We start from the raw sequence: 13,489 nt of genomic DNA on the forward strand, positions 1-13,489 counted from the left end.
TGCTAAGACTCTCCTCAAAGCACTTTTCTTAAATAATCTTTGCAATCACCAAAAATATTGTAAGGAAAATTCCCTTCCTGTTAAGCCATAACTTAGGTTCAAGCCTTTCTATTGAAAAAAGGAAAAAAGACTTGAAAAGGAGTATCAGCTTTCCCTGTGAAACAACCAAGTCTCTCTCAAAACTCAGAAAAGTGTTAGGTTAGATTGCTTCAGAATAAAGGCACAGCATCCTCCTTCTTTGACTGCACCAATCCACCCACTGAGTATTCTTAATCTGTGCTCAAAGAATTAAGATAGAATACAAAATTTATAAATAAGTGTCACATTCAAGTAGGGTTCTTTGAAGAAGAATGTTTGAATGGGCTACGGAGGGAGAAAGGAATCTCTCACATTTGCAGAGCTCTTTGCATCACATGCATGCACAGTGCCTGAACCAAATGGATAACATTTCCACTATGGAAATGCTGTGCTCAGACACACTTTGATCATGAAGAAACACATTGAGTAAATTCAGTTAATTTGTTCAGGTGAGCAAAATGCAGTCTCCAATCCTGGAATCAAACAAGCACATCAACACTATCAGCTGCTTTATACTAATAGTATCCCAGACCCATTTTCAGTGAAAGAGAGGCCTCAAGATTGGATCTCCTGCATGTAATACCTAAACAAACTACTCAGCTAGTTCTCTTTCATAGTTTTGGGGGTTTTTTCCAGATGCTATTTTGAAATTACTGCAAACAGTAACTAAAAACTTCAGTTTGGTAACCAGGCATAGAGATAAACTTCAGTAAATTCACATGCTACAGAGGGAAATTGTTGTATCAACTGCACTTTTAAAGGGTCAAAGAATATAAATTGCAGCTCATATCCTCTCTGCTGTACCACTGAATGAGCCTTCCCTCCTGTGTCCACATCTATACAATATTGTGTATCACAGGTGTTGTGAGCTTTAACATGCGTACAAGTATCTATCACTGTGTTGCAGCCAAGTAAAATCAGAAGCCAAAGGACTAAAACGGCCAGTTAAGGCAATGTTAGGAGCTGACTAACAGCTTCTAATGAGCTCCAGATGCTTTTTCTTTCTGCATAATTTGAAATCTAGCATTTCCAGGTACTGCATGCCATTCAGTTCTTTTCCCTCCACCTCAAACTTGCATTCTGGAACCAACCATTGTGCTGAAGATCTCTAAGGGCGTAACATTCCTGTTGCTTAGGAACAAAAGTTGCGGAAGTAACACTGAATAGCAAGACCCTGGAGCTGGGGAAGCCCCTCTGCCACTCCTCCTCCCTCCACACACAAGTTTCTTGAAGGGCTGACATTTTCTACCAAAGAAGTATGATTCAGAATTCGCAGGACTGTGGAAAAGAAACTGTTGTGTGTTTCCCACTCATGGGTTTATTTACAGACTGAAAGACTAATTCATTACTCAAAGAAGAGCAGACAGAGGACAACTGCACAGTAACAGATTACAAAGGCTCAGCTCACGCTACTGAGAAAAACCAAGCAGCTTGTGATATCTGCACCTCACATTGTAGGCCTTTCTAGCTACTAACTGGTAAGATCTTACGCAGGGGGATAGTCTGGCAGAAATGTTAAAATGAAACAGTATTTTTATTTATTTTTGGTGGGCTTTGGTTTTGCAAGTGAGCTTGTACTGTATGATAGTATGGTAGCTCTGAAGTGATCTAGAAAAGTAGGAAAACTAAGGAAGGAAATCTCTCTTGAACTATTTGCTCATGGCAGGATTTAGTCTAAACCTGCCTTTTAGCAAAAGACTGCATTTAAGATAGTCAGGGAATTAACCCATTGTTCTCAATAGATCATATCCAACAGTAAGGAATGATATCAGGCTTGTAAGCAGGGAAATAACAACCCATGCAAAGTGTAACTGCTTGGCTTCATGTGAAAATAATTTGCTGTACAAATGCTGGTTTTAAGTAATATAAAAAAGTAATTCCATAGGCGCATTCCATGGGTGAATTAGAACATCACTTCACTGCCTTCCTGCTGCAGAGAGGTGCAGGGCTTGGCAGGCCTGCTCTGCAATACACACACTTCCATGAGGAAACACAGAGGAAATATGCATTCTTCTAGGATCAGATCTCCTTTTTGGGACAGGCCTAAGATAAAATGGGTCATGACTGACCCCTGTGCAAGTGCTTAAGTGCAGATAAGGAGTAATCCCCAATCCTTCCTTGCCTCAGAGAAACACTGACACTCATGGTCCTGGATGCTCAAGGTCTGTTCCATCGCTGCAGCTCCCAGAAACACTGAGCACCAGTTGCAGCCCTGTGAAACACTGATAATTAGTTTACAAGCATGCAGAGGCAAGACAGCAATTCATCCCTTTTAAGCTGTCAGGTGCACTAAAATGTTTCTGCATACCTCAAGTACTAATTCCTATCTTTGGAATGACAAATCACATTTTTCAAAGATTGAAAACTGGCTCCAACTTTTAACCCATAGTAAACAGCACTTGGAAAGAGTGAGCACTCCCTAAGGACTTATGTCTTCCTAATCAGTGCATCTTGGAGGTTCACAGTTGGATTTTAAAACATCTGACTAAAGGAATCAGCGTGAATAGAAACTTTCCTTTGAAGTCTGGACATTATCCAGTGCATCACACAAAGAGATCCATCTTCAGAAAAATGACAGTGATCTGTTTGTCTGGACTTCCTAAAAATCTGAAAAGCCCAGGTTCAAACTTCGTAACAGGTTGGAAGGGGTTATGAACAGAGAAATGCCCAAATCCAACAGTTAAATAAACTACAGGGTTACTGCCAAGCCTCCAGCACTCAACCTTGTACGCCAGGCTCCCTCTAGTGCTGCCAGGCACGCACAACGCAGAGGGACACCAGCACTGGGAACCAGCATTACCAGAACAGCAGTAGAACTAGTTGATTTTTTGCCTTGCCAGTATTTTTTAAAACAAGAAAGGAAACTGTTTTGGCTCAATATTTCCCTCTCGGATTTTGAATGAAAAATAGTAGAAAAAATACTAGAAAGCATTTAAAAAGAAATTATAATTTCAAAATTAGAAAAAAAATTACATATTTTTCTTTGAAGCTCCTGTTCATTTTTTTAAAGGTATACTTGGCTGAAAAGTTTCACTTATCAAAATGCACTGAATGTTTTGGTCAACTCATCCAATACAAAATTCTAACAAAGAAAAAGTTGAACCCAAAAGTCACCCGGTTCATATCAATTATAGGAAGCAGTCTCTTTCCATCCTGCCAAAATGTAAGGAAGCCTCTCTATACATCTTTTTCTGAATCATGGTCGTCACACTCTGTGCATCAGAAAGGACTCACAGCATCCTGTACCAGCAACAGGGCTCTGGCATTTCCCACGTAGCTGAATTTTATCTTCACAGAATTGCTAAGAAGAACATTGCATGAAATCCTTAAAAAGAGTGAGCTGTGATTAAAAAACCCTGCTGTTGTGATCTCCAAAACTTCCAGTCACTCCTGGGCAAATTACTTAAGCTAACACCAACAAGGGTGGAAAGAGTACTTAATTTACACTGTAGAGTTACCAGTCTACATTACAGAAAGAATAGCTTTGATATTTCCCCTTGAGCACTGCAAGGTTGAATACAGCAAAGAGTCAGAGGCCTTCAGATATAATAGTAATATAGTCCTGTAAGTACTGGTGAGACAAAAATATGGGATTGACATACAGAAAATATTAACTGTGTTTAAATATTTTTATATAAAATAACTAAGATTCTATTTTTGAACATACCCTCAGGGCACGATTGAAACCACTGTGCTGCTTCCATTATTTTCTGAAGCATCTGCCCCATTACCAAGCTCTTGGGAGGGTGGGTGATAGCTGGGAGAGATTCCCCCTGCTTTTGCATTATTTTGGGCTATATCATGTAATTGAAAATGAGCTGAAATGCCTTAGTGGTAGCCTGAGCTTCCCCTTCATGTATTCACACATGATTAATGAGTAGCCAAAAAGCCTGAAGGGTTTGTAATGACGCCTTTCTAATAGGAAAATGTATTGTAAAAAAATCCATATTTTGTCCCAAACAATCATTCATCAAAGCTTCAGTTTAACTCTTCAGAATTAAAACCAGAGCACCCAGACCATCCTGAGGTTAGCCAGCTGTAACCTGTGCTCTCCCTGAACTCTGGCTGAGATGGGCATTGTCATCCATTTCCAGGGAATCAGCCTATTTCCTTTGTCACTAGCCATAATTAGTAGCTGTATTTAATCATCTGCAATTAGAGAGAGTTCACCAAACCTGAGACTAAGTGGACTCTTCTTACAGGCCTCAATTCAACAAAGCACGTAACACATGCTGAGCATCAGTATGAATCAAAAGTCTGACTCGAACACCCACATGAATTTCTCTGAGGGCAGGGCATCTTTGCAGTGGGAGACCATCTATTCCACAGCATGCATGAAAAGACAAGGTTGGAGTCCCCAGAGGAGACACTTAGCAAGGCCTGGTTTAACATGTCATTAAGCAGCACTGATGCCAGTCCCTGTTGCAGTCTGCCATGCAGGTGATGTATGAATTGCCAACAGTGCTGACAAATCTAGGAGCCCACTACATTTGTGAGTTCTGGTTAAAAGAAGACTTAATAATTTCCTTTAAACATTTAATCTTTCAATAGTGTCCAGAGCCCAAATCTTAGGTCCATTAAGCAGGACATTTACCCAACCTGTTAGCAGATACCAGGCCTATAAAAATGCAACTGTTGATCTGGCAGAACAAGACAATTTTGGATAGCTTCTTTTAAAACAGTCCCTCAGAACTGGATTGAGACCCACATTACATTTTGCTCTAGTCCTCAAATGGCTGATAGATAATAACACATTTCATTTCATGACATCCTGGGCTTAAATCAGTATTGAGGGATGAAATACAGCAAATGTCTCCCACTCTTAATTTCACCCTGTAATGCAATATAGGTGTTACATTGCAATAAAGTAACATTGTAAATGATTAGAATTTTACCTACTAAAAATGCTTTCAAGAAGAACTTTCAGAGTTGCAGCTTTGGAGTTGAAAAGCCCTAACCTTAAAAAAACCCTAAAAACCCAAAACTAAAAAACTTCTGAAGATCGGTAATATTAATTTATAACTGTTATTAATAGCCATGGTTTTCAGAGGTTTTAGTGTAGTTCCCACATTTTATCCACAGAGTCTGGTGTCTCTGTCTGTCTCTTGGTGGAGAGATGGCCAAGGGGAAAGGAAAAGGTCCACAAGGGAAAAGGATCACCTTGAAAATGGCCAAAAATTTAATCCGTGTAAATTTTGATGGAAGGCGCCGTCTTGACTTAAGCAAAATGGGCATCACCACCTTTCCCAAGTGCATTCTGGAACTAGCTGATGTGGAGGAACTTGATTTGAGCAGAAATATGTTGAAAAAGATTCCAAACACCATTGAGAAATTCCAGAATCTGCTATGGTTGGACCTGCATAGTAATCAGCTTGATGAGCTGCCTAAGGAAATAGGCACACTTCAGAACCTTACTTTCCTGAATGTATGCAACAACAAGTTGACCACGGACAGTCTGCCAGAAGAGTTGAACCTTCTCAAGAACCTGCGTAATCTCAACCTTGGCTTGAACTGTCTTGACAGTATTCCCACCACTCTTGGGAAACTGAAGGAACTTACAGACCTAGGTGTCTTTGACAACGCCTTGACCACCATACCAAAGAGTGTGAAAAAACTCCCCAAGCTTGAGAGGTTTAATGTAAAAAGGAACCCTTTACCAGAGTTAACAGAGAAAGAGGAGCATGTTGACTCAATTAAACGCGTAGAAACACTTTATTTAGTACAGGAGAAAGACCTGTGCTCTTCCTGCCTGAAGATGTGTCGGGGTGAAAGGGATGAGCTGCACAAGTTAGAGGACATGACACCTAGCTCCTCAAAGAAGCTAAGTTTCCCTTTACTCCTTACACCAAATTCCTCTGCAAAGAATAAACAAGAAGAATGGAGAGTAAGAGGCACAACTCCTTGAAATATACCAAGGCACTCCTCACACCATGTCCTATGAAGTCATCCAAAAAAAAAAGCAGGCGTTCTCCTTCTTTGAAGGTATTTTATGTTTTAGAAGCAGATCTCTGTGGTCTCTAAAATAAAATCCAAAACAATTAAAACAGATGTAAATTTGGGAAGGGCTATTTCCATCTGGGTCTCTTCCTACAACATGTTCTCCATGTTTGTTTTTTTTTTGTGGTCTTTTGTGTGTGTATGTCTAAAGTGAAAAAACAGGTTGTTCTAGTACATCTATTGCCACCACTAAGCCTCAGACATCAGTTGTGTTCATTTTCATAGGGTGAGACACAGTGATCTCACACTATAGTATCTCCAATAGTGATACTATTTGGAGGAAAAGGCACAGACTTGGGAGTCTTGTACTGCTCGTGGCTGCCACCAAGTTCTCAGAGAGTCTCAGGTGGGCACTGCCAGCGTAGGAACTGTGAGCCTGTTCCTATTCAGAGGCAGCTGCTACAAATGTTATGCTCAGGAGTAACTAAGCAGTGCAAACACAGTGCTTGGAGATAGACAACCAGTGATCCTGTTTGCCATCAAGGAGCCAGACTATGCATAAGCAGGTTCTTTGGGAGTTTAGGTTCTATACCTAGGTGCAGCAAGCTCCAAGTTGTACAATACAATCAGCACCACTGCCCATACTCATTGTGTTTTTTCTGCCTCTGAGTACCCCTCCAAGGAAGCTGCAGAAGGGGAGGGGGTAGGGAAAAGAATTCTTTTTAAGGGTCCCAAGATTATCACTTAAGCAGTGACTAAAGTGACTAAGAGTCACTGTGTTCCATGATCCAAGAGTCAGCTTGTGAATTAATGAAGTCTGTTCACATGTTCGAATGCATGTGTGCACCTGAGCATACACATTCAGTTGCTCAAATCACATCCCTAGGGCACAGAGTGTTGACAGCCTGCAAACAGCAATATACAGGTACAAGCAATGAGCAGATTATAAAAGCAGTCAAGCATGACACAAGAAGTGCTGGCAATGACCATAATAACCTATGGTGACGGCAAACATTTAAGTATATTAAAATGAAGAATAAAGTGCCAGGAACACTTCATTTTTTAAATGACTACAGTAGAGCCTAGGAGTCAAAACTCTATTCAAGATAGGCTACTTTAGATTTAGGCATGCAGCCTGCCTCAATCTCTGAGATTAAACATGAGTCAAGTGTTTCTCACAATAACACAAGCCCAGTTAATGCCCAAAGTTCCTAAGGCTGTAGTGCATCTTATCACAAGACATTCACACCTGTTGAGTACTCAGCAAGCACAGGGAAAGGAAACCCTAGGTTGAGTTACCCTTTACTCCATACAGAATAGACATCGTGCTTCTCAAAGTGAACCGTCACCCCTGGCATAGATTAAGCTCTACCCAGAGCTGGTTGCAGATCACACTGATGCTTTTTGCCAGTTGTTAATTTGATGAAAATGCTCACTTACAAGACAGGTAATGATCCACAAGAGGTAGACTGAAAATTAAATAATACAGTGGACACAGGCAACAAGAACTCATAGAGGCAATCTGCTCTTCAGGTCTCAACATTTCAGCCTCCGGCAACCATTTCAGAGGACAGACACCAATTAGGGTTGTGTTCCTCAGATACCCAAACTGAGAAAAGTTACAGGAGTACAAGTAACCCATGGTCAGCATGAAACATGCTCTCAGTCACCTCTCACTAGGAGAAAACTTTCTGTCCTGCAGTGGTAAATCTGAGGGAGAAGTTTGAATCTCCACTGTACAGCTAATATAACATGGCAAAAAAAATCCATGTGTACATCTATTACTGTCTGCCCTAACCACACAATGAAGAGGTCATTATGCAGAAGCATTATGGATTAGCACTACCTCACCTCACTGACTGTTTCTTCCCACAGTAACCATCTGTGTAGAGTTTACAAATAAAGTGATACTAAGGAGGTAAAAATTATTAATCAATTTATGCATGGTCAGCTACTCAACATCTTCATATTTTCATACTGTGGATGATGTATGCTAGAATGCTTTTAGGAGCTCTGGCAACACCTTTGTATCTTTAAAATAGGAGACACAAATGGGTAAGTTTTTATATGCTTTACTTTAAGGTGCAATGTATTCACATAATTGCACTTATATACAATTATCCAATGTTTCCTATGATTTACCTTATATTCAGGGACTCTTCTGTTATCCCCTTGGACTTCAAAGAAGGTTGGAAAGAGCAAAATCTATAGAAGATATGAAAGGTCACATTATAGTTATATATATGGTTATGAGGACACATTATAAATGTATATAACCAATATCATGTCCTTATAACAACTTTCTTCCTGAAGGATGACATAGCATTTCACCGAGACTCTAACCTAGGATAAAGCTGAAAGATAACATGGCAAAAATATACATCTATTATTAAGGAGTTGCCTATGGGCTGGATTAAAGCAGTTTCTTTCCCAAATGGGACTTTGAAGTTACACATAGGGCTATGGACTTATGATCAGGTGGCTTGAGGGACTATTAAAGCCAAAGAATAAGAACCCACTCAGACATTTATTCAGCAAAAATGGCAGAACCGAATACCAACCCACATTTCAGCCATTCCTATTTACATTCTCTGTGGGTTTATGATGTCAGATAAACTATACCCTTGGAATACCTAGGTTTGGTGACCTTCAGCTGAAGATCAAAACCTTATCTTGAACTGCCTTTGAAAGATTCCCCAAGAGATACTTGTCAGAACTCAAAGGCAGCAAAGATAAGGGCTAAATAAAGCAGCTGGCCCTGGGGCAGATGCTTGTGATTCTAAGTAGTCACACTATGCAGCCAGTTTGGATAGGAAGATTAGATAAATCTGTATTGACTTTTTTATGCAATACTCCAATAGGAACTGTTCAGAGACTTTTAGGAGTAAAAGGAATTGCTATGATTGTTTAGAAATTAACAGTACCAATGCTCAGTTCAGGGTGCAGCATTTACCACAGGAGAAACACTAGTGTTCGAAGTGTTTCTACTGTGTAAAGGCCAGTGAATGTAACACTGATATAATGGCTAAAACTGCAGTAGAAAAAACATGCAAGAAAACAAAGTGCAAATTAATCACTTCATAGTCTTACATTCAAGTTCCATTAAACAAGACAAGCATATATGGAGAAATCTTTTTTAACTAAAAATGCCATTGCTAAAAGTTAACTCCACACCAAAGATAAAGTCAGTGTCCATGAGACAAAAATATTTTATTCCTGAATAATCTATTCACACTTTGTGTGTTGGAAGAAAGCAGAAAGAAATCTTCTTTCATCCAGTACTGTGAGATGAGATGGAGGGGTCTCTCATCTCAGTGTGAGGAAGGAACACAGCTACAATTGCAATTTCATGGGATGCAGGGGCACACAACACACCACTGGGTGATAGAAAAGTCCTACACATGCATTAGATCCCTTGATAAATCAATGGCTATATAATTCCAAAGAATTCACAGATCAACAAAAGGAAAATTTCATAGCTTAAGTGTAAGCCATTAAAGGCCAAGGAGCTGCAATTGAAAATAAAGCTGCTGCGGCAACACATCACAGATACCTGTGGAGGCCAGGATAAATAGGGGTGGTAGACCAGGAGCATCACTTGGGTATTCACATGTTATTATGAGATAGTCATTACCTTTTAAATATCTTATTTCGGTCGCTGTCATGGAAGACAAGAAATCTGGAGTAACCATTTTTGAAGAATATTTCCAAGGCAATCTCCTGGAAAGGTAAACCATTTACAGTGTGAAGAGCTGCAGAGCAAGGCCTAGTGCTGCAAAGGATCCATTATGGCCTTTCCAATTCTTCAGGACTTTAAAAAAAAGATCTTGACTTTGTACCAAGTGTGAAGAAATAAAGCAAAATATGTCTTATATTCTGGATTTCTTCAACTGTAGGAATGGTCCTATTGGGTGACTAGGAGTTCTAATGCTTCTTTGAAGCAAAACAAAACTCCAGATACTCGCCTTTTCCTGCTGCTTCTGAAACATTTTTATCTTGAAATCTCAGCATGATTAATAAGACAATAGTAGCATTAACTTTCAATTAGGTGTTAAAGATAACACAAAGAGGGGATTCTAAATAAGAAATAAGCAACCATACTGCTTTCTAAATTGATAGATTTCTAAATTGCTTTCTAAATTTCTTCTTACTAGAAGCAGCAAGGGAGGAAGGGAAATTTGTGGCATTTCTCACTGAAGCTTTGAAAAATTAAAGTTGAAAACACTTCACTCCCTTTTACCCCTGCAGTGTCTCCACACATTGATATGTTGGACTTTTGAATATAATCCTATTATTTACTCAGTGAGTGGTTCTTTCTCCCTTCAAAGTCATTCAAGTAAAACTGTAAATAGCATGTAGTGTCTGGGAACGCAGACATGAGTTTCAATCCAAATGTGGCAGGTGCAATACAAACGTAGAGAAACACCACAATGGCAACTGCCCCTTACACAATTCACAAATAAAGTATAAAGCAGAAAGGTAACATGAGAGCAGCTATGACAATAAAGAGCTTGCAACATTTGCTCTGAAGCTCAGCTTCTAAACCAAGTCTGCTCAAGTGTTGCCATTACAGAATTAGGCTGTGTGGTTTCACAGTGCTTTGCCCTAGGCTGGGCTCTGTGCATGAACAGGAGGAGATGTGGAAGTTCTCTGAGGGACAATAGCTGCCTAAACAGCTGAACCACCTGACCTGCAGGGAAAACACAAGGAGTCAGACTTACTCTTTTTCCACATTATTTTTTCATAGAATTTTGAGGCATAAAGTCCCAGTACCAGCCTCATACAGATGCTTGAGTTTTCAGTTTGTTAACAAACCAAAAAACCAAGAAGACCCCAGAACAAAAAAAAAAAAAAGCACAAACCCCATCAAACCAACAAGCCCAGCCTTTGCACAGGCCCATTCAAAGATTGTTTCTACTCACCTTTACTTTTGACTGGTCTAAACATTTCTATTTTGCATGTTTAAAAAAATCTATACATACAGACATTAATATGGGAGTAGTCAGCAATTTTCATGCTATCCATAAAACAGAAGAGGTGACAGTTCTGTTGCTCAGGCTGATCACCAGTGATACAAGAAAATAAGCTTCATACAGTTACTCAGAACATGACTCAACATTCCTATATATGCTTGGGGAGTGACCTACTCAATGAGATATGCTATATCCTGAAGCTAGTCTCACCTAGTAAAATTGTCATTTTACATACAAAATAAAATAAAACAGGGATGACTCAGGGGTGAGTGCCATACTACATTACATGAGACAATTATCAGCCCCATTTTTTCTAGCTTCTGAATTTTCCAGATGATTTCTTAATTCTCTGCTGTATCTCAACATTCCAAAAATGGATTAAAATAACACATAATGAGTTATGGCTGCTTCAAAATTCCATATTTTTGACAAATGAAATCCATGATTTACTCTTTAGACTGTACCAAAATCCTCTAAAGGATTTGGTACTGCATGAACCTTTAGCTACAACTCTTCTGTGATTCTCATCACGAGCACACCTAAACCAGCCAAAACTAAAAGGGTACTAGGCCACTGGTGATGAGTAGCTACTGGGTAGCACACTAAAGGCACAGAAGATTTGAATCCTCTGTTCTGGCTTATGATTCTTTTATTGAATCACATACACAACTTGAAAATTATTCTAAGAGGCCCAGGATGTGTTACACATACCCATAATCCACTGATGTTATAACTACTGAAGCCTGTGGGAGATGGGTATTATTGAAAGTCATCTGCTCAGTGGGAGCTTCCCTCAAAACACAGGAAATTGATTTCAAGTCTAACTTTCAAAAACATTGAGATAAAGTGTGAACAACACTCTTAGCCTAACAACTATTAAGCCAACCACTCCAGTGAGGGTGCTTAAAGACTCTGGTGAATATAGAAAGGCGTTTGTATTACCAAAGGCTAATGAAGCAATGACAGGAGCAAAAAGATTTTGGGACTCAAGCAAAGAAATCTCAGGAGTCTTAGTGAAAACTGAGCAAGTAGTTTTCAGTCACATGTCATTAGTGCTGTTGCAACTTTCCCTCAAATGACCAAACATGTTAGTTCCTACCTGCAGAAGAAAGCGCATCAGATGAATCTCTTTTATATCACTATACAAATAACGGGAACACATCTGCTCTCCCACAGCATGATCTTTATGACATAAGTTGAAAATAAATGGATCACTGATGCTGAAAGAAAAAATATATATTAAAAAAAATAATTAGAAAAAAAACATACCTGGAGAGCCCTCATGAACATCTAAGTCCTCCCTAAAGAGGAATAAAAATACTATGGATAGCAAGATCAATTGGGGCATACATGAACTGAAAACAAAGCTAAATACTAGAGGCAGACTTTGTACTAGTCCCCCCAAAAAAGTAAAGAGCCTGTGGAGACTAAGGGCAGGTTTGGAGTTATTTTACCGCAGGCAAATAAGCAGAGAACAATGTTTTGTACACATTGAATTATAAGAATCAGTAAGGGGGAGTAGTTAGGTGGGAGAACCTGAAAACCTGGGTTGAGGGTAAGCATCATATGGACAGGGTCCCTGTAAACAGCAACTACTTAGAACTAATAATCAAGCAATCAATTAATTATCATCTTAGTTATTTGTCCGTATTGGAATTACTATCTACAGCCTAGTCTACAGAAAATCCCACAGAAAAACAACTTAAGCTTTTATCAAACCCAGTCGATCCTTAAGTTACCTGATCAGACTGACTAGTATTGGACTTAGTAAGATTTGGATGCAGAGCAGACAGTCAAGGAGTAAAAACACTGAGTTACTCACTGTCCCACTGGGCTTTGCACATGAGTGCATAGGATGAGCTAAGAACTTAGTCTATCACACTCATTTTCAATATTGATGACTTTCAATAAATCATGAGTCAAAGATGATAGCAGCGTGCCAAATATTCATTATGATTCTCTCTTGGAGAAACAAAAAACTTAGAGGACAATCAAGGTAAAGGCTCTTGTACTGACTGCTCCATATAAATAAAAGATGTGAGCCACCCAGAAAGGAACATTATCAACACTTAAAATAACTGAAAATCAGCAATGTATGTGTGAGATTGTCCACACATATCTCATATTAATTAGATGGGAGTTCTCATTGCACATCCAAAGCCTGTGAACAAGCACCCATTTTAGTTAAGTTAAACAATTCCTTGAACAAATGGAAAGGACGGCAAACTTCTTGCTGTGCTATTACGCCTGTTGAAATCCACTCAAAGTCTGTGCAAATTCAAGGTATCCATGTGCCAATAATGAAGTTTACCAAGCAGATCTCTGGAAGGAAAGAATGACTCACCTGGACAAGCAGTGACGAGTACAGTAGACTTCTTCTAGAGGGGATAACACAAAGAACTCACAGATGTAGAAGTGCTCTTTGCCAAAGAGCAGCACTCCTTCCAATGCTGTATGCCCTTGCACAACTGCCACGGAGCACTTGAATGTGACCTAGGATG

At 39.4% G+C, this 13,489-nt stretch overlaps 2 protein-coding genes across 8 annotated transcripts in view; one reads left to right on the forward strand and one right to left on the reverse strand.

The window, feature by feature from the left end:
• Positions 1 to 13,489, reverse strand: part of WDFY4 (WDFY family member 4) — a 128,713-nt gene that overhangs the window by 31,274 nt on the left and 83,950 nt on the right. For all 7 annotated transcript variants that reach the window (XM_071564296.1, XM_071564294.1, XM_071564293.1 and 4 more), the window contains 4 exons: positions 13,333 to 13,481; positions 12,088 to 12,208; positions 9,650 to 9,735; positions 8,158 to 8,220 (listed from right to left, as the gene is read on the reverse strand). In XM_071564296.1, the coding sequence (XP_071420397.1) occupies positions 8,158 to 8,220; positions 9,650 to 9,735; positions 12,088 to 12,208; positions 13,333 to 13,481 (419 nt within the window). The remainder of the gene's footprint in view (positions 1 to 8,157; positions 8,221 to 9,649; positions 9,736 to 12,087; positions 12,209 to 13,332; positions 13,482 to 13,489) is intronic.
• LRRC18 (leucine rich repeat containing 18) lies at positions 5,180 to 5,983 on the forward strand. Its single transcript, XM_071564301.1, has one exon. It carries the CDS (start codon positions 5,195 to 5,197, stop codon positions 5,981 to 5,983), a length of 789 nt encoding a protein of 262 aa, XP_071420402.1. The 5' UTR covers positions 5,180 to 5,194.

Source organism: Pithys albifrons, chromosome 9, assembly GCF_047495875.1.
Source record: "Pithys albifrons albifrons isolate INPA30051 chromosome 9, PitAlb_v1, whole genome shotgun sequence".
NCBI lineage: Eukaryota > Metazoa > Chordata > Aves > Passeriformes > Thamnophilidae > Pithys > Pithys albifrons.

Excerpts from the sequence above, each read along its gene's own strand:
- LRRC18 (XM_071564301.1), top strand. The coding sequence starts at position 5,195 with ATGGCCAAGGGGAAAGGAAAAGGTCCACAAGGGAAAAGGATCACCTTG.